At 45.4% G+C, this 25,389-nt stretch overlaps 1 protein-coding gene across 1 annotated transcript in view; it reads right to left on the bottom strand.

The window, feature by feature from the left end:
* LOC116984972 (leucine-rich repeat serine/threonine-protein kinase 2-like) overlaps window positions 1–17,119 on the bottom strand; it is a 136,260-nt gene extending 119,141 nt beyond the window's left edge. Inside the window, exons 1-9 of the mRNA XM_033039333.1 lie at window positions 16,377–17,119; window positions 16,191–16,276; window positions 14,717–14,826; window positions 13,194–13,282; window positions 11,749–11,883; window positions 10,654–10,782; window positions 10,263–10,394; window positions 10,018–10,137; window positions 7,685–7,794 (exon numbers count right to left, since the gene is read on the bottom strand). Of these exons, the coding sequence (XP_032895224.1) occupies window positions 7,685–7,794; window positions 10,018–10,137; window positions 10,263–10,394; window positions 10,654–10,782; window positions 11,749–11,883; window positions 13,194–13,282; window positions 14,717–14,826; window positions 16,191–16,276; window positions 16,377–16,512 (1,047 nt within the window). The 5' untranslated portion in view covers window positions 16,513–17,119. The remainder of the gene's footprint in view (window positions 1–7,684; window positions 7,795–10,017; window positions 10,138–10,262; window positions 10,395–10,653; window positions 10,783–11,748; window positions 11,884–13,193; window positions 13,283–14,716; window positions 14,827–16,190; window positions 16,277–16,376) is intronic.
* Window positions 17,120–25,389: the final 8,270 nt, after the last annotated feature.

Genomic DNA, 25,389 nt, shown 5'->3' with positions numbered 1-25,389 from the left:
TAATTACCCCCCTTGATATTATATTAATATTATTAGTTTGCTACTTTTACCCCATAACCACCCTATCTACTGACGCATAGCAGATAGTGGGGGGGAGAGGAGAGGGGGGGGGAGGAGAGTGGGGGGAGAGGATAGTGGGGGGGGGAGGAGAGGGGGGGAGGAGAAGGGGGGGAGGAGAAGGGGGGGGAAGGAGCAGGGGGGGAGGGCGGAGATTCAGAGAGGAGAGGCGAAGGGGGGGAAGAAAGGGGGGGAAGAGAGAGGGAGAGGAGAGAGGAGAAGGGGGGAGGTGAAGGGGGGGGAGTTGAAGGGGGAGAGGAGAAGAGGGGAGAGGAGAGGGGGGAGAGGAGGAGAGGGGGAGGAGGAGAGGGGGGGAGGAGAGGGGGGGAGGATGAGAGGGGGGGGAGGAGGAGAGGGGGAGAGGAGAGGGGAGAGGGGTAGAGAGGGGGGAGAGGGGGTAGAGGAGAGGGGGGAGAGGAGAGAGGGGAGAGGAGAGGGTGGGAGAGGAGAGGGGGGAGAGGAGGGGGGGAGGGGGGAGGGGGGGGAGGTGAGGGGGGGACGAGGAGAGGGGGAGAGGAGACGCGGAGGGGAGAGAAGGAGAGGGGGGAGAGAGGAGAGGGGGGAGAGAGAGGAGAGGCGGGGATGAGGAGAGGACGAGGGGGGAGAGAGGAGAAGGGGGGCGAAGAGGAAAAGGGGGGGAAGAGGAGAAGGGGGGGAGGGGCCGGAGAGGAGGGGGAGAGAGGAGGGGGAAGAGGAGGGGGGGAGGAGGGGGGGAGAGGAGGGGGTGAGAGGAGAGAGGGGAGAGGAGAGGGGGAGAGGAGAGGGGGGAGAGGAGAGGGGGGGAGGGGAGAGCGTGGGGAGAGGAGAGGGAGAGGATGAGGGGGGGGGAGAGGAGAGGGGGGGAGTGGAGGGGGGAGACGGGGGGGGAGAGGAAGGGGGGGAGAGGAGAGGGGGGGGAGAGGAGAGGGGGGAGGAGGGGGGGGAGAGGAGGGGGTAGAGGCGAGGGGGAGAGACGAGGGGGGAGAGGAGAGAGGGGGGGGAGGAGAGGAGGGGCGGTAGATGAGAGCGGGGGAGAGCGAGCGGGGGAGAGGACAGAGTCGGGGAGAGGAGAGGAGGGGAGAGATGAGGGGCGGGAGAGGAGAGGGGGGAGAGGAACGAGGGGGGGAGGGGGAGAGGGGTGAGAGGGGAAGAAGGGGGGGGGAACGAGGACAAGGGGGGGAAGAGGCGCCGGGGGGCGGAGGGGGGGGAGGCGGGGGAGACGAGGACGGGGGAGCGAGGCGGGGGACGAGGAGGTGGGGAGAGAGGGGAGGAGGAGGGAGGGGGGCGAGGAGAGAGGGGAGAGGCGAGGGGGGAGAGGCCGAGGGGGGAGAGGAGGGGGGCGGGAGCGCTGGGGGGCGCGGAGAGGGGGGAGAGAAGAGAGGGGGGCGAGGAGAGGGGGGGAGAGGAAGAGGGGGGGAGAGGAGGGGGGAGGGGGGGCGAGGGAGAGGGGGGAGAGGAGAGGAGGGGGTAGAGGAGAGGGGGAGAGGAGAGGGGGGGAGAGGCGCGGGGGAAGAGACGATGGGGGGTAGAGGACGAGGGGGGGGTGGAGTGGGGTAGATGAGAGGGGGAGCGAGGAGAGGGGGGAGAGGCGGATGGGGTGGGGAGAGGAGAGGGAGGGAGCAGGCGAGGGGGGGAGAGACGAGAGGGGGGGCACGCATGGAGACAGAGAGGCGGGAGAGGGAGGAGAGGGGGAGAGAGGATGAGGGGGAGAGAGGAGAGGGGGAGAGCAGGAGAGGGGGAGGAGAGGAGGAAGGGGGGAATGACGGACAAGGGGGGAAGAGGAGAAGGTGGGGAGAGGAGGGGGGGGAGAGGAGAAGGGGGGAGGAGGACGGGGGGAAGAGGAGAAGGGGGGGGAGAGGAGGGGGGGTGAGAGGAGGGGGGGAGAGAGGAGGGGGGATGAGGAGGGGGGGGAGGAGGGGGAGCAGGGGAGAGGGTAGAGGAGGGAGAGGGGGAGGGGAGCGGGTGGGAGAGGAGAGGGGGGGAGAGGAGGGGGATGAGGGGGGGGACGAGGGGGGAGAGGAGAGGGGGGGAGAGGGGTGAGAGAGGGGGGGGGAGAGGGGGGGGGAGAGGAGGGGGTAGAGGAGAGGGGGGAGAGGGAGGGGGGAGAGGCGAGGGGGGAGAGGGAGGGGGGAGAGGCGAGGGGGGAGAGGCGAGGGGGGGAGAGGAGAGGGGGGAGAGGAGAGGGGGGGAGAGGAGAGGGAGGGGGAGAGGAGAGGGGGGGGAGAGGAGAGGGGGGAGAGGAGAGGGGTGGAGAGGAGAGGGGGGGAGAGAGCAGAGGGGGGGGGGAGAGGAGAGGGGGGGAGAGAGGAGAAGGGGGGGAGAGGAGAAGGGGGGGGAGAGGAGAAGGGGGGGGAGAGGAGAAGGGGGGGAGAGGAGGGGGGGAGGAGAGAGGAGAGGGGGGAGAGAGGGGGGGAGAGAGAGGGGGGGAAGAGAGAGGGGGGGAGAGAGGAGAGGGGGGGAGAGAGGAGAGGGAGGGAGAGGAAAGGGGGAGAGAGAGAGAAAGAGAGAGGGAGAGGGGGAGAGAGAGAGGAGGGGAGAGAGAGAGAGTGCCTTTTTACTTCAACCCAAACCCAAACAACCATTTGCAGGCAGTGCTTTTTTACCTCTAACCATATTTTCATTTTCAAACCAAATTAAAGGTACACAGTGCTGTAGACATTTGTTCAATCTCATTCAGAGCTCAGAGTGACAGAGACAAATTGACAGAGCTCCATCTTGCAGAGATTAATTGAGGCACACCACTTCCTGGTTTTATAGTCCTCCTTCCCCCCAGCCGCCAGCGGGGGCAGCAGAGATAATGGGGAATTTTGTAAAAACATTAATATCTCTATCATTTTTTATCGACGGGAAAAATCCTCTGCACACATGCGGCGGAGGGGGGCTCTGAGCGAGGTGGCCAAAAATGACGGCCGTAGGTGGCGGCGTTCTCTCGGAAATCGCAGCACAGAAGGCCAAAAGCGGTCAAGAACAGAGATTTAGTAATATAGAAGATAGATAGATGTGTGGAGAACATTTTTTTTAAAATAGTGGTTGATGCCTGGAACACGCTGCCGAGGATGGTGGTGGTGCAGATACAACCATTGCATTTTAGAGACCTTTAGATAGACCTGTGGATATACAGGGAATAGAAGAGTATGGAACTCACCACTGTTCTATGTACGAAACTCTAAACTGGTTATCCCCCCCACGCTCGAAGACGCTACCACTGGTTCCAGTTGATCTTTAAATGCATCCATCTCAATTACCCTTCTTATTTAAAACAAGACCTATTACCATACAACCCTCATATTCACTAAGACATATTCAGCAACCCTTCTTTTTCATTCCAAGAACTAACAAAGAAATTGGGAGACGTGCATTTAAATTCAAAGCTCCTTCTGACTGGAACACTCTGCCTAGTACCATAAGAACTATTAGCTCATTTCGTCTATTTAAAAATACACTTTTACCCTTCCTTATAAAACCATGTACCTGTTTCTAGTATTAGAGTCTTCAAGCTCCTTTATCTAGCTTGCTCTGTGTGTGATCATTTGGCATAACTATTGTATATGCATGGCCATTGCACTTATGTATTATTGTATTGCATAGTGTAACAAGGTCTTATATTGTATTATGTCACAATATCATGAAATAATATATCATGTAATAATGTTGATAGTATGTATTAACGTACGATGTATGATAGGTGGTATATGGTATTATGCATCAACATTATGCTGTAACACATAACTATTATTATTATTGGATATGTAAAGCCAATTAACAATTGTTATAAACTATAACAAGTGGGGATGGAGGGGTTTTGGGATTGGTGTGTGGGTAGGTGGGTCAATGAGAGCCTCTATGTATGTTATGTCTTGTGCTGTATGTTCTATGTTGGACCCCTCGAAAACGAGATGACTGTCCATCTCAAGGGGTTATCCATGAATAAACTTGTTGTTTCAACACATGTTGGCAAATGAGATTAACTTGGCATCCTGTTTGGCACAAACATCGTGGCTGAAGGGCCCACCCTTGTTCTATGTTCTATGTAAATGTGAAGGAATCGTAGATCTTGGGAGGAAGTGAAGGGGAAAAAAAACATTGGCAGCAAAATGTTACGGAAATTGATGGGATAGCCCAATAATGCATCAGCAGTTTCTTTTCAACAGTTTTTGGACTCTGGATCAGCTCCAACAGATTACATGGCAGCTAACATAACACCGCTATTCAATAATGGGAGCGAACAAGGTAAAAGATATTTAAAAGCCAGTTAGCCTGACTCTAGTGATAGGGAAAATACTACTGTCCATTGTCAAAGATATAATAGCAGGTCCTTTGGAAATGAGTGACAGGATTTGTGAAAGTCAGTTGGGATTCCCAAAATGAAAATAACACTTAAAAGATTTATTGGAATTGCTGTCTCACAAAGTCGGAGATTCGGGTTCGATCCTGAGCTCAGGTGCTGTCTGTGTGGAGTTTGCATATTCTCCCTGTAAGAGCATGGATTTCCTCCGGGTGCTCCGATTTCCTCCCACATCCCCAAGACGTGCTTGTTTGTAGGTTAATTGTCTTATGTAAATTGCCTCGAGTGTGTAGGGAGTGGAGGCAAAACTAAGCCAAGGTTGTCATGAACACAGGGCCTATTTCCATGCTGTATATTTCAATCAATCGGGGTCTCACAAAAGTGATTAGTGTAAGATTTCAAAGTAAAATGGTATTGTGGGAGTAATGTACTGCTATGGATAGAGAATTGATTTGCAGACAAATCTCCTCAAGCTTCCTTTCCCTTCCCCCTACAATAAGTCTGTAACCATATAACCATATAACAATTACAGCACGGAAACAGGTCATCTCGACCCTTCTAGTCCGTGCCGAACACGTATTCTCTCCTAGTCCCATATACCTGCGCTCAGACCATAACCCTCCATTTCTTTCCCGTCCATATAACTATCCAATTTATTTTTAAATGATAAAAACTAACCTGCCTCCACCACCTTCACTGGAAGCTCATTCCACACAGCCCCCACTCTCTGAGTAAAGAAGTTCCCCCTCATGTTACCCCTCAACTTCTGTCCCTTAATTCTCAAGTCATGTCCCCTTGTTTGAATCTTCCCTACTCTCAGTGGGAAAAGCTTATCCACGTCAACTCTGTCTATCCCTCTCATCATTTTAAAGACCTCTATCAAGTCCCCCCTTAACCTTCTGCGCTCCAAAGAATAAAGCCCTAACTTGTTCAACCTTTCTCTGTAACTTAGTTGCTGAAACCCAGGCAACATTCTAGTAAATCGCCTCTGTACTCTCTCTATTTTGTTGACATCCTTCCTATAATTAGGCGACCAAAATTGTACACCATACTCCAGAATTGGCCTCACCAATGCCTTGTACAATTTTAACATTACATCCCAACTTCTATACTCAATGCTCTGATTTATAAAGGCCAGCACACCAAAAGCTTTCTTTACCACCCTATCTACATGAGATTCCACTTTCAGGGAACTGTGCACAGTTATTCCCAGATCCCTCTGTTCACCTGCATTCTTCAATTCCCTACCATTTACCATGTACGTCCTATTTTGATTTGTCCTGCCAAGATGTAGCACCTCACACTTATCAGCATTAAACTCCATCTGCCATCTTTCAGCCCACTCTTCCAACTGGCATAAATCTCTCTGTAGACTTTGAAAATCTACTTCATTATCCACAACCCCACCTATCTTAGTATCATCTGCATACTTACTAATCCAATTTACCACACCATCATCCAGATCATTGATGTACATGACAAACAACAGTGGACCCAACACAGATCCCTGTGGCACCCCACTAGTCACTGGCCTCCAATCTGACAAACAACCATCCACCATTACTCTCTGGCATCTCCCATTCAGCCACTGTTGAATCCATCTTGCTACTCCACCATTAATACCCAACAATTGAACCTTCTTAACCAACCTTCCGTGAGGAACCTTGTCAAAGGCCTTACTGAAGTCCATATATACAACATCCACTACTTTACCCTCATCAATTTCCCGAGTAACCTCTTCAAAAAATTCAAGAAGATTAGTCAAACATGACCTTCCAGGCACAAATCCATGTTGACTGTTCCTAATCAGACCGTTTATCCAGATGCTTATATATATTATCTCTAAGTATCCTTTCCATTAATTTGCCCACCACTGACGTCAAACTAACAGGTCTATAATTGCTAGGTTTACTCTTAGACCCCTTTTTAAACAATGGAACAACATGCGCAGTACGCCAATCCTCCGGCACTATTCCCGTTTCTAATGACATTTGAAATATTTCTGACATAGTCCCTGCTATTTCTACACTAACTTCCCTCAATGTCCTAGGGAATATCCTGTCCAGACCTGGAGACTTATCCACTTTTATATTTCTCAAAAGTGTCAGTACTTCCTCTTCTTTGAATCTCATAGTTTCCATAGCTACTCTACTTGTTTCCCATACCTCACATAATTCAATATCCTTCTCCTTGGTGAATACCGAAGAAAATAAATTGTTCAATATCTCCCCCATCTCTTTTGGCTCTGCAGATAGCTGTCCACTCTGACTCTCTAATGGACCAATTTTATCCCTCATTATCCTTTTGCTGTTAATATAGCTGTAGAAACCCTTTGGATTTACTTTCACCTTACTTGCCAAAGCAACCTCTTATCTTCTTTTAGCTTTTCTAATTTATTTCTTAAGATTCTTTTTACATTCTTTATACTCCTCAAGCACCTCATTTACTCCATGCTGCCTATAATTATTGTAGATCTCTCTCTTTTTCCGAACCAATTGTCAATTTCCCTTGAAAACCATGGCTCTTTCCAATTTTTACTATTTCCTTTCAACCGAACAGGGTCATAAAGATTCTGTACTCTTAAAATTTCACCTTTAAATGTCCTCCATTTCTCTTCCACATCTTTCCCATAAAACAAACTGTCCCAATTTACTCCTTTTAAATCCTTTCGCATCTCCTCAAAGTTAGCCTTTCTCCAATCAAAAATCTCAACCCTAGGTCCAGTTCTGACCCTTTCCATAATTATATTGAAACTAATCACTGATCACTGGTCCCGAACTGTTCCCCAACGCATACCTCTGCCACCTGACCGGTCTCATTTCCTAACAGGAGGTCCAGCACCGCCCCTTCCCTAGTAGGTACTTCTATGTATTGCTGCAAAAAACTATCCTGCACACATTTTACAAACTCCAACCCATCCAGCCCATTTACAGAATGTGTTTCCCAGTCTATGTGCGGAAAATTGAAATCTCCCACAATCACTACCTTGTGCTTACTACTAATATCTGCAATCTCTTTACATATTTGCTCTTCCAAATCTCGCTTCCCATTTGGCGGTCTATAATACACCCCTATAAGTGTTGCTACCCCTTTCCCATTTCTCAGTTCTACCTGTAGAAGGTACCCAACCTGAAACGTCACCTATTCATGTCGCCTGACCCACTTAACTCAATGCTGAGTTACTCCAGCATCTTGGGTCTGTTTTTAAGCTGTGCAACTTGTGACTGTCAAATTTTACATCTTCAGAAAATAAATCCTATAATTTGATACAAATTATGCAAAAATCATCCTTAGTGGTTAATGTATATTTACAGAAAATCAGGAATAAACAATTCAAATAGAAAAAGCAGTGATATCCCTCACCTGGACCTTTGTATTCCCCTTGTACAACTCCAAAGCTTTGCAGCAAACCTCCAGCCAGCAGAGATCATCTTTTTGCTCACCAAGATCCTTATTTGTGAATATTGTTTCAGCTTTACAAACAGACAATGAAGCATTAGAACATATCCTGATCAAAGGGGTTACTGTATATATGGCAAATGACCAAATGGTCAGTTTTACTCAGAATCTGGTATTTCATACATCATTTCTGCTGCTAATACAGCAAAGGTACTACTGCATGTTGAAAATAAAGATTTTCATGTAGATTTTGCTGAAATTTTCTCAAGCCATTATCTGCATATCTCAGGACTCCCAAAACAATGTAAGTAAAAATCTTTTAATAATAATATATTTTATTGTCATTGCACATAGATGCAACGAGATTTGATATGCAGCTTCCATCCGATGTCATAACTTAAATAACTAATAAAATGTAGATACCCAGGGAAACATGATTTATAAAAAAGAACAGTAAAACAGTAAACAGTCTAAAGTGCAAATAGGTCTGTGCCGGGTCGATGTGCGACGTGACCATCCAAGGGAGTCAGTTCATGGGGATAGGGGCACTCAGCGCAGCTATAGCTCTGGGGATGAAGCTGTTCCTGAGTCTGGAGGTGCGGGCATAGAAGGCCTTGTAATGTCTGCCAGATGGTAGAAGTTCGAACAAACTATTACAAGGGTGTGAGGAGTCTTTGTGGATGCTGACGGCCTTCCTGAGGCACCGTGTATAGTAGATTCCCTCCAAGGCTGGTAGCTGGGTCCCAATTATCTTCTTTTGTTGGGAGTTCTGCTGACAATTTCTTGTCTTGTTCATAAATGGGCTCTGCACGGTCTAATAGTGGACAAGAGTTCACTATAATCACCAGTACACATGCTAGGGAGTCTGTTGCCCGATTCTATTCCAAAATTAACATGGTACATAATCCGAGAATAATTTAAATGGCAATTATATGGCTGAGAGAAAGAAGAGCAGGGCGTGTTACCTTTTTGAAATAAATATTTTTTGATGAATTTACTTCATTTTTTAAAAGTTTATTTCATTTATTTTGTCGTTTGTTATCTTTGACACAGAACAAAGCAGCGGGCACAGGGGGGGATTTGTGGACAGGGCTTACGCTGTTCAATTTATGTTGTGAACCAACCACATTGCTCAAGTTCATCTGCTACACAAAGCTATGTCACTCAGCTTCAGGGTAGTTTCAGTTGGCAAGATCAGCCAGAGAGTCTGGCTTTCATAAATGTTCCAAAGAGGAATGCAAGGGTCAAGGGTGAATACCTTGTCTAACTCAACAAAATTGGGACCAAACCAAGTGATGATGCATTTTTGAAATGGAATCATGAGCGACCTTAGAAGCACATAACTCAATTTACACACAGCAGGCTCCTACAAACATCGTGATCAGATATTCTCTTTTTGCGATATTGATTCACTTTGGTAAAGATACTGGGAATATCACCCCCACTTTTCTTTTAAAAAGCACCATAGGACATTTTCAGCTATCTTAGAGGGCAAACTAAGCATTAGTTTAGCATCTGGTCTCAGAGTCTTGATTTATTGCTTCAACTGAAAGACACCAATTCCAAACAAGGCAGCACTTCTGCACTTACGTGCAATCCTAGGTATATATGTCCAATTTTCTGGAGTAAAACTTAAATACACAAAGTTTAGACTAAGACAATATAATATTATTCGCTGAGATGTAATCACACTATGCCAATTTGTTAGCTTTGAGCAGCAATTTCTCGGAACAGACATGAAGACGTGTGCAGGAAGGTAACAAAGCCATTAAAAACTTAAAGATACATCAACATTTCTAATCACGAAAGGTGACTGATATTTCATGGTAAACGCTTAATTAGATTCTAACATTTGTGTGCCCAGCTATCCCCTACATGTTGTAAGTATTTAATTTGGGCTTAATCTAAAACTATGCCATTCCATGCACATTTTTTGAAGAAATTATCTAGCTCATCCCTCACAGTAAAGCTTCAACAGAAATGTTCATGAAGAGAAGGTGGTCATTTTCTTCTTTAACAAATTCCCTTTTACCTTCATTCTACTTCAGGAAAGTACTAAGTAGAAAGCTGATATTTCCTGATAAATAAGAATGGGAAAACAGTAGCTGCGGAAGTAAAATATAGAGTCTCCACATGATATTTACAGGTTCTCTAAAAGTAACATTAGTACTGGGTCATTTTCATGAGGTGACTTTTGATGGATGATGAAAAGCACATGCAAACCAGGAAGTTAAGCTCCACATCTCTGAATGGGTTTCAGGTGAATGTTTTAATAAACATTTTAGAAAGTTTCTTACTTAAAAGAGCCATACTGCTCAGAGCTGCAGCTTGTAAAGTTCCATTCAGTGGATATTTCACAACCGCTTCAATGACAATCTTGTGTGCACCATTCAGAACCAAAATACTATAAAAATTATCTGAAAAACAAAATATGAATAGTTTAAAATATGAATAAATAAATGAATATATTTATCCTTAATAATTCACTAATATGTTTTCAAAATGGCTAATTTTTTTTAAATTGCAATGAAATTAAACTCACCAAGTGCAAACCTCTGAAATAAACAGCAACCAATTTCATGAATCGCCTCACTGTTGGAAAATCTTTTCATTACATCCATTACCAAACTGTAACATTTTTCATTTCCAGACATCAACATTTCCACATTATTTTCTGAAAATAAGAATGTATATTTAAATAAAAAAATATCTAGGTCCCTTGCACAATTTACTGAAGCATTCATCATCAAATGAATGTTCACAGATGTTAAATAGTCTTTTTGTCACACCAACCAGTCAATGACAGATTCAACACAATCACCACTTTGCAAGTTCGAAGTCAGTTAGTGGATAACAACTTAGCAAGTATTAAATAGTTATCATTGTAAATGTGATAAAATTCTGATCCAAGATTATCAAGGTAGAAGACTTACGTGAAGTAGCCAAGGGAAGCAGAGCCCTTAGACCATTCAAAACTGTACCCTCATGTTCTGAAAAGTTTTTTATGGCTTCAAGAATGACTAAGTGATCTCCCACTTCCACAAATTCAAGCACATGTTCATCTGAAACTTAAATCAATTCCAATTAATATATATCGGGTAAAAATATTGGAGGGCAGAGTTCCTCAACAAGACTGGGACTATTCCCTTACAGAAATAATTTAAAATGTACTTCATGGGTGGGAATTATTGATGGTTGGGTTGTGGAAGGAAAAGATGCCAAGATGCAAGAGCTGAGCATTTTCCTGATAGCGAATATCCTCTAATCCAGGCAATATTCTGGCAAACCTCTCCAAATCCTCCACATCCTTCTTGTAATGGGACGGCCAGAATGCAAGGCAGTCTGCAAATGCCACCTAATCAAAGTCCTATAAAGCTGCATCAGGACTCCTGTAATCAAAGGCCCCATCCATGAAGCCAAGCATACAATATGCCTTCTTTACCACTGTTGTGTTGCCACTTTCAGGGAGTTATGGACTTGGACCCCATGATCCTTCTGTATATTAATGTTGTTAAGGGGCTTCCATTATTACCAGCATACCGTCGCCTTACATTCAACCTCTCGAACTGCAACACCTCACACTTGCTTGAATTAAAGACTATCTGCCATTTCTCTGCAGATTTCTACAGCTGATCGGTACCTCGCTGTATCTCACAGTTCGCAAGTCTAGCGATCTTGGCATCGTCTGCAAATGTATCAACTAACCGATCTACTTTCATGCTCAAGTCTTTTATATACACATCACAAACAACAGAGGGCCACGAACAAATCCTTGCAAAACTCCAGAGTGACAGTTCAAGTCAGTGACAGTTCAATTCACTTTAAAAATATTTTGTTTCTGTAATAAACAATTGCAATGCAGAGAGAAAATTAAAAAAAACAAATCACCAAGATAGCATAAAATTGCTCAACAGATATATATTTTGAAAAATAACCACCCAAGACATATGAGTTTTCACACTATCCACTGAGCTATTAAAAAAAATCTTATTCCAATCCCATCTTGAATAGTTATTCCATTGTGGTACCTTTTTCTAAGAGTCTGTGTAACACTTGACATCCATGCATCTGGATTTCACAATGTTCGTCAAATTGCCGCATCCCATCAATAATAATAGAAAAAACATCAATTTCTTCATCTTGGAGCAATAATGAAATTTCATCTGCAATGGGATGTCAAAGCATATGTTTACATGTAATCTAAATCACATTATCCCATCAAGAAAACAACATGCAAAAAAGCAAACCTAAATAACTAAATATTTATTATTTATGAAAATAATTTTCACTTAACAATAAATAATCCATTAATCATTCACTGGGGATCATGACAGTAGCCTCCTCGTGGCGATCCCCAGAAACGACGGCATGATGCACTCTGTGACGCGTCAGGCAACCAATTCTGTCAACATGTTCGACGACGACAGAAGTCAACAACGAACTATGCGTTGTCTGGCACACGAGCAAACGAACGAATCATTCACTTTGGAATACATTTAAATCAGGCAGAACTTGTATGTAAATGAATTTAGAATATCATTAATACATTTGTCAGCTTTCGGGGAAAAAATGATTTGTCACAAATCTCTGAATTCCATCTCTGCTTCACCCTCCTCTGGATTTTATATATCTGCACTTATTTCAAATGACCATTTATCTTTATACCTTTACAAATGTTATGCACTACATTACAACATAACATTTTTAACCTCTCATTACTGAGGTTTGTGGTTCTCACTTGCTTTAAAAGGAGGAGGCCCAGGACAGAAAGGTCAGCATAGGATAGAGAAGGGGAGTTAAAATGTTTGGCAACTAGGAGGTCGTGTAAGCCAAGGCGGACTGAATGTAAGTGTTCAGCAAAATAATCGCTAAGTCTGTTTGCTCTCGCCGTTGTATATGAGTCCACAGTGAGAACACAGGATACTGTAAATGAGGTTGGAGAAGGTACAAGTAAACCTCTGCCTCACATGAAAGGACTATTGGGGTCCCTGGATTGAATTGAGGGAGGAGGTATAAGGAGAGGTGTTGCATCTCCTGCTCTTACAGGGAACAATTCCTGGGGAGGGGGTGGTTTGGGTGAGAAGGCATGTGTGAACCAGTGAGTTGCAGAGGGAATGGTCTCTGTGGAAAGCAGGAGTGGAGATGGGAAGATGTGACTAGTAGTGGGATCCCATTAAGGTATCAAAGGTTACGGGAAGGCAGAAGAATGCAGTTGAGAGGGAAAGGTAGATCAGCCATAATTAAATGGCAGTTTACTTGATAGGCCGAATGGACTCATTCTGCTCCTATGACTTATGAAACATATAAGTGAACAGGATAGATCTGAAATTGTTTGGTCTGTGGCTGAAGATAAACAGCTGCACACCACCAATTAGTAAGAAAATGTAAATTACAACTTTTCAGAATTGATCTTTATTGAGACTTATGATGACACTGACTAAAATAACATACAATGAATACTGGAATACTGTACCTGATTGAATAAGCAGTATTAACACCTTAAAGCCAATCAGCAGTATGGTAGGATCAAAACGGTAACTCAACAACAAATTCAGGATTTGTCTAAAATATATAAATACACAGGAAAAAAAGTGATACAGCATACTGATAAAATAATATTTTTTAAAGTGCAGTTTTTCAATATTTTCACAACTCTTAGGCCAACAATACAAAAACAAAGTCAACTAGGCCTCCTATGCTGGCCAAAAATATGGGGTGGTTGGCCAAACTACTTTCTTGTTGAAATATGAACATGGAAAAAAATCTTACCAGAGTTGATTTAAAACTGTGCTGGTAAAACAGCAGCTTTGATTTAAATCAAGAAGAGGCACTTAATTGGTAAATATATTAACCAGCAAGGAAATGAGAGTGTATAACAGAAAAAAACTGCAAGTATGTCAATTAAATGTAGGACTCAAATGAAATTAGTTTCTTTTCAAAAAAGAGTAACAAAAAAATATCCAAAAATGCTAAGGAAGCCATCAAGTTAATGAAGTTTCTAATATAAAAAAGGTTAAATGCTTGCAGATGACAAATTAAAACAACTAACTGAAACTGAAGGGCCCGTTTCCATGATGTATCTCTAAACTAAACGAAAAGAAAGAAGATCACAAAAGCAAATCGCAAAACAAAAATCGAGTTGTGACACAAAGGAAAATGCAAAATCGTTTGGTGAGAAGAACAATCCATGAACAAGAAATTAGTATGACCAAGCAAAAAAATACTAAATCTTAAATTAAAGGAAAAATTAAAAAAATTAATGGAATTATTCCTCAGTGAGATAACAGACTGAATTATAGCTTTGCACAAAACTTCACCATTTAAATAAAAACAAACAATAATTGGCAATTTTAAAAATAATTAATTATGTTTACTCTCATGCTGTTCCACATCTCACACGTAAACGGTTGGATTCAGTGTCTTGTTTGAAAACAATTGTTTTCCAACCGCTTTGGTTTAGAGAAACAGCATGGAAACAGACTTCGGCCCAGTGAGTCCATGCAAATCCGTTTACATTATTCTATGTTATCCCAAAATCCTAGGGGCAATTTTAGAGAGGTCAATTATCCTGCAGGCATACACGTCTTTGGGATGTGAGAGGAAACTGGAGCACCCAGAGGAAACCGACGCTGTCACAGTGAGAACGTGCATACTCCATACAGACAGCACCCAGACTCCCAAGGATCGAACCTGGGTCACTGGCGCTGTGAGGCAGCAGCACTACCAGCTGTGACACAAAGCTGATTGTGCCATGGTGGAGGATCAATTTAGTCACTACTGAAGTGACCATTATATTTTGCCCTCACACCAGTTACTGTTCCACCAATCTCAAAGATCCCAACATTTTACTCAAAGCAGATCTGAAACCATTAAAAAAAATATGAAAGTGAAAATCATTCTGGCATACTGCAAAGTTTTTTTTACAAAAAGAATGTTAATTTCAGTCATGTGTTATTTTACACACATTTCATCCTGTCATGTGGAGAAAATACTCACTGATGCACACCAAGAACATCCCAGTCCTTCCCCACATCTTGGGGTACAGCCAACTTGTTAATTGTGTCTGGGCACAGCTCAACCAGTTTACAAAATAAAGACCAACCTGTCTGGTCAAAATAAAAATAAAATATACATTGAAGCACCCTGCTATAAAAAAGTTAATAAACAATATTTCTGTTCAGTCTACTTTTTTTTTTGCAATACAAGTTCAAACCTTCTTCATATGACTAAGGTATATAAATCACAATACAATTAACACTTGTTATATGAGATCATGGGGGAGGGAGGGGGGGAGGGAGGGGGGAGAGTAAGGGATCATCGAGTTATTGAGTATCATTGGAAAAGTGGGGCCAAGGAAAGAGCGTTCACGTCGCGGCCCTGTTTCAACCAATCTTTCCACCACCACGCACAAGAAGCACAAGACAGACACCATTGTGCAGATGCCAAGAAGTGTGTTCAGCTCTGGCTGAACAACTTCTAATCTTGTGTGTGGACTCGATAAGAAGAAGAAGATTGGAAAAGTAAATGGAACAAAGAACTTCAGATGCTGATTAATACACAAATGGACACAAAGTATTGAAGTGACTCAGCTGATCAGGCAGTATCTCTGGAGAACATGAACGTGTGATTTCCGGGCCTTACCTCACACTCTTATGGAAATATTTTGGCCCTGAACTCTCACAATTTCACTTTTAAAATAACAATCAAAGTGAATATTTCAGTTAGAGTGAACGCAATCTGGAACTTTTTCCCCATCTTTATCAACTGCATCACGAAAGCAGGGACATTTGTAAAAGTATACTAAAATAATAAGTGTTTATTTTAAATTCACTTTTTCCAAGATTGGATTTGTTGCTTATTCCCAGATTGCTCATAAAGATGGTAGTAATCATCTTCATGAACTGATATAATCTTTTTTGTACTTGATATATAACACAATTTACTAAGGTAAATAGCGCAATCATAGGTATATAGAGAGACCACAGATAGGCCACAGTCACGTTTGAAAGACAGGAAGGCTTGAAGAAATAACAATTTTTGTGAACTGTAGGCTGTCTGACAATTTAATTGTCACATGGAGCACTTTCTCACAGATCTCCAAGTGGAGCATTAGTGCCATTCAGGTAAAGCATGACTGCAAAGCTTTAAAATATTCTATCAACAGACTTATGGTGTTCAAAAATGTTTGAACAAACAGTTTAAGAGTTGTTTAGTGAAAAAGGGATGCACGTTTTCATCAGGCATGCATTGATCATGGCATTCACCACTTACCGGAAAATTGTACAAATTAACACCGAAAAAAGTTTACCTCTTTATAATAAGAGCAGATAATTTTCAAACTTACACTTGAGCAACAAACTGCACCGAAACAAACATATCAATTGGATATTAACACCGGTCATTGCATTTTATATTTAAATATCATCGACAGAAAACAGACCATCATTTAAAACGAAATGTCACGGCCTACCTGTTGAATACTGGATACATCAGCAAAAGATTCCAGAACAACCAACAGCGGCATGTGGACATTCTTATTTTCGAATAGGCTTGAGGCTATTAAAAACATAAACAACCAGAACTGGGCGTAAAAACATGACTGACAGATCTTCCGATGGCAGATTTTAAATTATACTGAAATGCTCTCAACATTTACCATTTTGAACGGTGGTAAGGTGAATTAAATCTTGCAAAATCTGAAGCAAAGCATTTAATTGTTTTCCCTGCTCCACGTTTTGGAGCCGAACGATAAGTTTCTTAAGCTTTTCTTCCAGTTGCTCAGAGTCCGCCATGGTACCCTCAGAATTGGACGTCTTTCAAGTTCGCACGAAGGCAAAACCTTCGGTGTGCGGCAGCTTTCAAGGTCAGAATTGCTACTTTCAAATAGTTAAGGATCGGACCTGTTGGGCCTTGTCAAGTCATGTCCTAGTCCGAAATAAAAACAAAACGATTTACTAGTTTCCGTCCCAGCTGCAGGGACTTTCCGACGGAGGCTTCACCACAGCCCGGTCGCGTTCCGCTTTCACAATAGAGAGATTAACAAACAGTGCTGCGCCCGTCCTTCTTGAAAATTATCACAATCAACAAAGATACCTCGCACCATTTGTCTCCAAATCTAAAATCGACATTGGTGTTGGGCAATTCAGATCTGATATCAAGGCTGGGCCGAAGAAGGCAAATCCACGGCTGCCGCTACCAAAGGGATATTGGCAAATTATCAAGGATGTGTGGTAATTTATCGACAGCGGCTTTTTTCTTCTCTAGTGTTTGGTTCTTACATTACCATATTCCTCCGAGATTTACAAATAAAAGTATTTTTTGTCACGTTTAAGAAGGATCGGTTCATTTAAGATGGTTTTAATCAAATGCATTTCTAAGATTGCTCCGAAAATGTATGAATCGTTACTAAACCAGATACTGCAGCTTCACGTTCCACTGCGCTGGTGTATCCCGTGGGATGTCGTTCGTAAAGTAGCAAAGGTGGCATTGGCTTAAAACATAACTTGGCAATATTTCAAACTGCAGGTTAGTTCTGCCGTTTCTTATCCAAAGTTTGTGTCCACGAAGCATGGTTTGGTCCTCCAGTTGCCATGGACCTCACTATAAAATATTGAACATTGAATGGTAGAACTGCCCTGCTTAACCCCAGTTGTGTCCGATTAGAAATGTCACACTGCTATCATAGCTGGGAACTCTGACACATTAACAGTGTCAGCCTGAGTGAGATAGAATAAGCAATAGATGGTCACCTTAAAATACGAGGTGGTGAGTATATGTCCTGTAAAAGAGGAACAGACTTTTTCACGAAGTGGTATTCACTGTTAAAGATGAGTTAGAAAGCAGTACAAGTGATTGCCCAAGCTGAATAAGTGAAAAACTCATGACCTTTAGCTCATGCCAACTTGGAATCAGGTCTCTATGGTCATCATTACATAAGCAACAATATGCAGGAAGAAGCACAGCCAGGTAGTCTGATTTAGCAAAATATAGGCAAGGAATGAAGCGTTAGGTGTCTCTAAAGGGCTTCCATATCCTTCTCCAGCATGCATATGATGTGCAGGGCCGGCCTAAAGCCAATTGGACCAATTGCTCCCAATAAGGGGGCCCCGCACTAGGCTGGAAAATCGAAGGTACACGAGGAGGAGCCCGAGGGCTGGGGGATGGGAGGAGACAGCTCGAGGGCTAAGGAAGGGGAGGAGACAGCAAGGGCTAACAAAATTGGGAGAATTCAATGTTCATGCCCCCCGGATGCAGGCTCCCCAAGCGGAAGGATGTGATCGGTGAGAATAAGCGGAGGTTGGGCGATCGTTTCGCCGAACACCTCCGCTCGGTCCGCAAGAACCTACCTGTCCTCCCGGTGGCTCAGCACTTCAACTCCCCCTCCCATTCCTAATCCGACCTCTCTGTCCTGGGTCTCCTCCATTGCCAGAGTGAGCAACACAGGAAATTGGAGGAACAGCACCTCATATTTCGCTTGGGGAGCCTGCATCCGGGGGGCATGAACATTGAATTCTCCCAATTTTGTTAGCCCTTGCTGTCTCCTCCCCTTCCTTAGCCCTCGAGCTGTCTCCTCCCATCCCCCAGCCCTCGGGCTCCTCCTCCTCCTTTCTCCTTCCTTCTCCCCGCCACCCCCTTTGAGTCTGAAGAAGGGTATCGGCCCGAAATGTTACCTATTTCCTTCGCTCCATAGATGCTGCTGCACCCGCTGAGTTTCTCCAGCATTTTTGTGTGTCCTGGCAGACCCATAGTTTCTGCCTGTTCTCGTCCCACGGAAATGATTTCCACTTACCTATCCCCCCTGGCCCAATCTCTCCCGACCTATGACCAAGATACCTCACATGCCCTTTGTCTCTTTAATGGCTTCCGCTTTTAGAGCCCCCACTCCCTCATCTTTACAATCAATGTTCAGTCACTCTACACCACCACTCCCCACCAGGAATGCCTTAAAGCCTTCCGTTTCTTCCTCGACCGCAGAACCATCCAATTTCCCTCTAGTAACACTCTACTCTTCCTAGCGGAGCTGGTCCTCGCCCTCAACAACTTCTCCTTTGACTCCTCCCACTTCAAGTCCAAGGCGTAGCTATGGGCACCCACATGGGCCCCAGCTGTGCCTGCCTCTTTGTAGGGTACGTTGAAACATCCCTGTTCCAGGCATACACTGGCCCTATCCCCAAACTCCTTCTCCGTTACATTGATGGCTGTACCGGTGCTACCTCCTGCACCCATGCAGAACCCATGGACTTCATCAACTTCACCACCAATTTTCATCGTCACTCAAATTTACTTGGACCATCTCCGACACCTCCCTCCCGTTTCTCGATCTCACGAGAAATCATAGGAAATAGACTATTGACTGACATCTATTACAAACCCACTGACTCCCACAACTATCTCGACTACACTTCTTCCCACCCTGCTTCCTGCAAAGAATCTATCCCCTACTCCCAATTCCTCCGTTGAATAAAAAATTAGGAGGTGATTTGTGGCTCGAAGGACACTTCAGAACACTGAAGGGAGTGAAATATATTGAGAAGATTGTTTGGCAATGTAGTAACAGTGATATAGCGAAGGAACTTATTGGACTATGGAGACAATATTATGTGAGAGTAGAAGAACGCAGAGAGGCTGAAATAATGGCGAACTGGCAGGAGGCAGCTTTGAATCTTGGAATAGAGTTAAAAGACGATGAAGGAAACAAACCTCTAGATACCTTAAAGAAGGAATGTGGATGTGCTTATAGAGAACATAGGGAACGAGAGAAAAAGAGAACTCCTGAAGGGAAACTAGCATTTTCTAGGCCCCTACGACTTAGAGTTAAGGGACCCGCTGGTTGGCTTTTGAAAGGGGGAGATGAAGATATTTAGAGGATTGGGAAAGCGTTCGAATTAAAATAAATTTGCAGCCTCCACCTTATTCCCCTTGTGCTCCCTATACCCCACCTTCACATCCAGCACCTTGTACACCCTTGTGTGCATCACAGACCTCCTCCCGTGCCTGCATCACCACCCACACCCCCTGCTGATCCTATAGTAGTACCTGCTCACCAAACAGCAGCACCAGCATAAAGTTCTTTGGCCCCAACAGTTCCAACAATAGCAGATAGTCCAGTGGCGCATGGGACAAGGAGCAAAATAAAGAAAATAGCTCCTGTGTTTAAAGATAAAGATAAAGTACGACCCCCCAGAACCATTTTATGAACCTAAACCTAGAAGGATAAGACGACCACCGAGAGAGACCAGATATGCCTTAAAGAAATATCGCCTTCCCCCTCGTGATGAGGATGATACATTGGAGGGTGAAACAGTATCAGGGGACACTGAGAGTGAGACAGACATAGCAAAAATTATACAATACAATACAATACCGTTTATTGTCATTTGAACCTCAAATGAAGTTCAAACGAAAATTGGTTTCTGCAGTCATACAACAAGAAGAAACAATTAACAAGACACACAACCAACACGATTCACACAAACATCCATCACAGTGAATCTCCTCCTCACTGTGATGGAAGGCAAAGTCTTGTCTCTCCCCTGCTCTCCATTCTTGACCCGATGTTAAAGCCCCCCGGCGGGCGATGGCAAGTCCCGCGGCCGATGTAAGGCCCCGCTCCGGGTGTTGATGTTGGAGCCCCGGCGGGCGCTGGCAAGACCCGTGGCCGTTAAAGCCGCACCGGGCGATGTAAGGCCCTGCTCCGGGTCGTTTTCAACGCCGCAATTCGGGCGGGAGAAGTTGCCGTTGCGGGTGTTCCGAAAAGCGGTCTCCCACCAGGGACCCGCGAGCTCCCGATGTCACTCTCCACCGGACCTGCGGCTGGAGCCTCCGAGCACCGGAGTTGGGTCACAGCCGCGCGCCACCACAGCTCTCCACGCTCCGAAGCCGGCCAGCTTCACGATGGTAAGTCCGACTGGAGCCCCCAGGCCGCTCCACGGTGCTATGCCCCAATGACAACGGAGACCCGACTTGGAAAAGGTCGGGTCTCCCGTACAGGGAAGAGATTTAAAAGTTTCCCCCCGCCCCCCACATATACACAGCTAAAAACAATATATAAACCCCTACAAACTATACACTCAACTGGACAAAAATTTAAAAAAAGACAGACGGACTGCAGAGGCCGCTGCCGCGAGGCGCCGCCATTTTATGATTATGAAAGAAGAACAAATATCCCATTGTCAGTTCCCAGTTAGGGAGATACCTCACCCAGTCTTTGATCCGGCTAATGCAGTTGGTGCAAACAATCCCCGAACCACTGATGTATATTCCCCATGGAAACCCAATGAAATGATGGCAGTACTGAGTAAAATACCTGACAGAAATAAATCACCTGCTTCCTTTGTGGACTATCTCCGGACCACTTTGCGTCTGTATCACGCTGACTCAAGAGAATTATGGGCTGTAATACAACAGATCATAACTCCTACAGAGCGTACCAGGTTCCTATCCACTTTAGGACACCCAACTCATGAAGCACTGGCTAATGTGATCGTTGATAATAGTGCGAGAGAAGATGCAGTTTTAACTGCCTTTGCTAATACCCTTCAAAAGCCGATAGATATTGCTAGGATTCTGGATGTTCGGCCAAAGAAAGGAGAGGGAGCAGATGAGTTTTTAGAAAGGTTCTCGGAACTATATATGGACCAGTCAGGAGATCTAAATTTTCGGAATGGGGAAAAATCTCCTCAGTACTGCGCAATACTGTTAAACTGTCTGCCAACTAATGTGGCCAAAGCAATTAAACAAACACGGACTGGTCGGAAAACAGTTCTAGTCAAATGGTTCGTGCAGTGAGGTATCACTGGAAGGATATCAAGAAACAAGAGAGTCAGCCAGTGGTTAAGGCAAAAACTGAATATGTGACAAAGAAGGAGGTGCCAAAGTCTAATTTAGATTCATGGAGTCCAAAGACAAGAGCAAGGCATGGGTTGATAGAATGGACAAGGGCACCAGAGCCAGATTATCCAGGCTACCCTGATGAGCCACCTCCCCTAAAACCAATTTCCCCAAGACCGAACTGGAGAGGCAATAGAATATTGGGACCAGACCAATGCTACACTTGCGGTGGATTGGGTCATTGGAATAGGGAGTGCCCAACATGAGGACAAAATGAAGGAAAGGGTCACCGAAGAGATCAGAGGGAGCAAAGAGGGAACTGGCACAGAAATCAATGGCAGAGAAGACAAACACCCGTCTCTCAGACTAGTCCATTCTCACGTTCCTGATTAGCAAATTTAATGGTGACTGGATGCAAATCTGACGAAGAACCTGTACTATCATTGCGGGTAGAGGGAAGAATATGCACCTTTGTGGTAGATACAGAGGGCATCCATGTCATCTCTTCAATCAATTGATAACCTTCCCAAGTCAAGTGAAGTTCAGAGCCTGTTCGGTTTTCAGGGACAAGTTTGCCAGTATCCCATCTCTAAGCCAGTTGAAGTGGTGTATTGAGGCAAGGCAATAAAATACAGATTCGTGATAACAACTGGATTAGATTGCAATCTGATGGCTAGAGATTTGCTCTGCGCATTTAAAAATGGCAGGGATACAGATGTGTACTCGTAATAGTCGATGTATTCAGCAGATGGATCGAGACCTATCCAACACTTGATGACAAAGTGGCTAATGTTGTCAGACCGTTCCCTCCGCAACTCCCTGGTTAACTCATTCCTTCCCACCCAAACCACCCTCTCCCCAGGTACCTTCCCCTGCAACCGCAGAAATTGCAACACCTGTCGCTATACCTCCACCATCGACTCTGTCCAGGGACCCCGACAGTCCTTTAAGTTAGGCAGAGGTTCACTTGCACCTCCTCCAACCTCATCTACTGTATCCGTTGTTCAAGATGTGGACTCTTATACATCGGCGAAACCAAACGCAGACCCGGCGATTGTTTCGCAGTACACCCACGCTCAGCCCACCTGAACCTACCTGATCTCCCGGTTGTTGGACGCTTTAATTCTCCTTCCCATTCGAACACAGACCTTTCTGTCCTAGGTCTCCTCTGTGGTCAGAATGAGGCTAAATGCAAATTGGAGAAACAGCATCTCATATTTTGCTTGGGCAGCTTACAGCCCAGTGGTATGGATATTGATTTCTCTAACTTCAAGTAATCCCAGCATTCCCTCTCTCCCTATCCCTCCCCCAGCCAAGTCGCACTAGCTTCGCGTTTTCACCCATCAAACAGTTAACAATGACCTGTTTCCTTTATAATCGTTACTTTTTTACATAGCTTTCATTCATTGTTTTTTATATCTCTACATCAGGGGTCGGCAACCTTGTTCTGCATTGGGGCCGGGACGCATGTCTGTGAGCAGATGGCGGGCCACATATATCACGTGTAAACATGGATCCCACCCCCATCCTGCCCTGGATGGCAGACATCAAATCACGTGTTCACAGAAGGTAGACAAAAATGCTGGAGAAAATCAGTGGGTGGGGCAGACTCATGAAATCCTTGCATGTCTCACGCGCTGAGTTTCTCCAGCATCTGCAGTTCTTTCTTAAACGTGTTCACAGAAGGTGCGCAGCTGTGCTGGCAGCTTTGCTCAGGATGCGGTACAGCCAGAGCTTGGCCGCTGCTCGGGGTGAATGGCGGGCCGGATGATTACGGGAAAAAAAATCTGTCTGCGGGCTGGATGATTCGGGTTACGGGCCGCATTATGTACCCTGCTCTACATCATCGTCTATATCTCTCATTTCCCATATCCCTAACCAGACCCGAAATGTCACCCATTCCTTCTCTCCAGAGAAGCTGCTTGTCCCACTGAGCTAATCCAGATTATTGTATGTAGGGCCTGGAAGAATTACTGGGCTCACTGGGTGGATGTGAGGTTTAGATTTTTAGACCCTTCGCAGATAATCTAAACGGCTTGGCACTGCAGATACTGGTTTATACCGAAGATAGACACAAAAAACTGGAGTAACTCAGCGGGTTAGGCAGCATCTCTGGAGAAAAGGAACGTGTCGGCGACGGCTGTAGTGCGGGGCAAAGATACCAGGTGCGGGATGACTAAGGGTCGGAGCGAATGACGGGCCCCGCACAGAAGCAGCAGCAGCCGCGACAGCGGCTCCACCTCCTCCCGCACCCCGCCCACCCTGATAGCGGCCGCTGCTTGCAAATCCGCTAATGGCGATAACCGCTTTCAAAACAAACCCTCTCACACGCCGAGGCCGGGAGGAGGAAGGGAGGGGGAGGCCTCCTTCCCCCGTCTGAAGCAGCTGCACCTTGCTGTTGGCTGGCCAAAGGCGGTGGCGAGGAGATCCCAACCGCCTCCCCCTTTGGCGGTGGACAGGGACGGCCAAGGCAGCGGGGCGATGTCCTTCCTCCCCACCTCGCCCCCTCTCTCTCTCTCACTCTCTTGTACACCTCCCTCCACCCCTCTTATCCTGAGACCCCTCCTCTCCATCCCGCACTGATCCCCATTCCCGCCTCTATTCAGTCCTCACTGACATCCCCTGTGCTCCCCTCCCCATCTACCCCCCCCCCCCCAATCTATTCATCCTGCGCTGATCACCCTATCCACCTCGCATTGATTCTCCAGCCACCCCCCATCCATCCTACACTGGTCCCCCAATTCATCCTGTACTGACCCCCCTTCCCATGCATCCTGCAATGCCCCCCTATTCACCCTGCACTGCTCCCCCATCCATCCTGTACTGATCCCCCATCCATCCTGTAGTGATCTCCCCATTCATCTTTTACTGATCTCCCCATTCATCTTTTACTCACCCCCCCCCCCCCCATTCATCCTGTACTGATCCACCCATTCATCCCGATGTTGGGGAAGTCCAGAAACAAGGGGTCACAGTTTAAGGATAAAGGGGAAATCTTTTAGGACTGAGATGTGAAAAACATGTTTTACACAGAGAGTGGTGAATCTCTGGAATTCTCTGCCACAGAATGTAGTTGAGGCCAGTTCATTGGCTATTCACGGGCTGCGGGTCTGCGGAGTGGAGCGGGCGGCGCCGACTTCATCATCGGGAGCCTGGGAGCTCCAAACCGGCGCGGCCTTGTCGGCTTCGGAAGCCGCGGTCTCCAACTAGAAAGCGGCCGTTCCAGGTGGCCCAGCCGCTGAGAGGACTCTCCCGACGCCGGGGCAAGATTACCCGGTGAGAATGGCCAGGAACATCGGGCCTCCGTAGAGGCAATTGCGGTGGCCTCAATAGGCCTGACTTTGGGGTGAACTTGGTGGGGACTGGACATTGTGCCTTCCCCCACAGTGGTATCCACTGTGGGGGGATGATTTTTTTGGTCTGTAATGTAATCCTGTTAGTCTTTGTCCAAGATGGCTGCCGTGGAGGGAGAGTGGACGCTGGCGCGCATTGGCTGCCGCTGCTCTCCACATTGTGTTTTTGATTTTCTGTTTTTGGACTGAATTCTGTTTTTAGTTTGTGTCTCTGTGATGTCTTTATTATTTATTTTACTCTGATTATATGTTTATATTCCTGTTAATCTATGTAAGGTGTCCTTGAGATGTCTGAAAGGCGCCCAACAAATACAATTTATTATTATTATTATTATATTTAAGAGGGAGTCAGATGTGGGCCTTGTGGCTAAAGGGATCAGGGGGTATATGGAGAGAAAGCAGGTACAGGATACTGAGTTGGATGATCAGCCATGATCATATTGAATGGCGGTGCAGGCTCGAAGGGCCGAATGGCCCACTCCTGCA

Source organism: Amblyraja radiata, chromosome 21 (genome assembly GCF_010909765.2).
Source record: "Amblyraja radiata isolate CabotCenter1 chromosome 21, sAmbRad1.1.pri, whole genome shotgun sequence".
Lineage (NCBI taxonomy): Eukaryota > Metazoa > Chordata > Chondrichthyes > Rajiformes > Rajidae > Amblyraja > Amblyraja radiata.
This window is presented reverse-complemented; position numbering and strand designations above follow the sequence as displayed.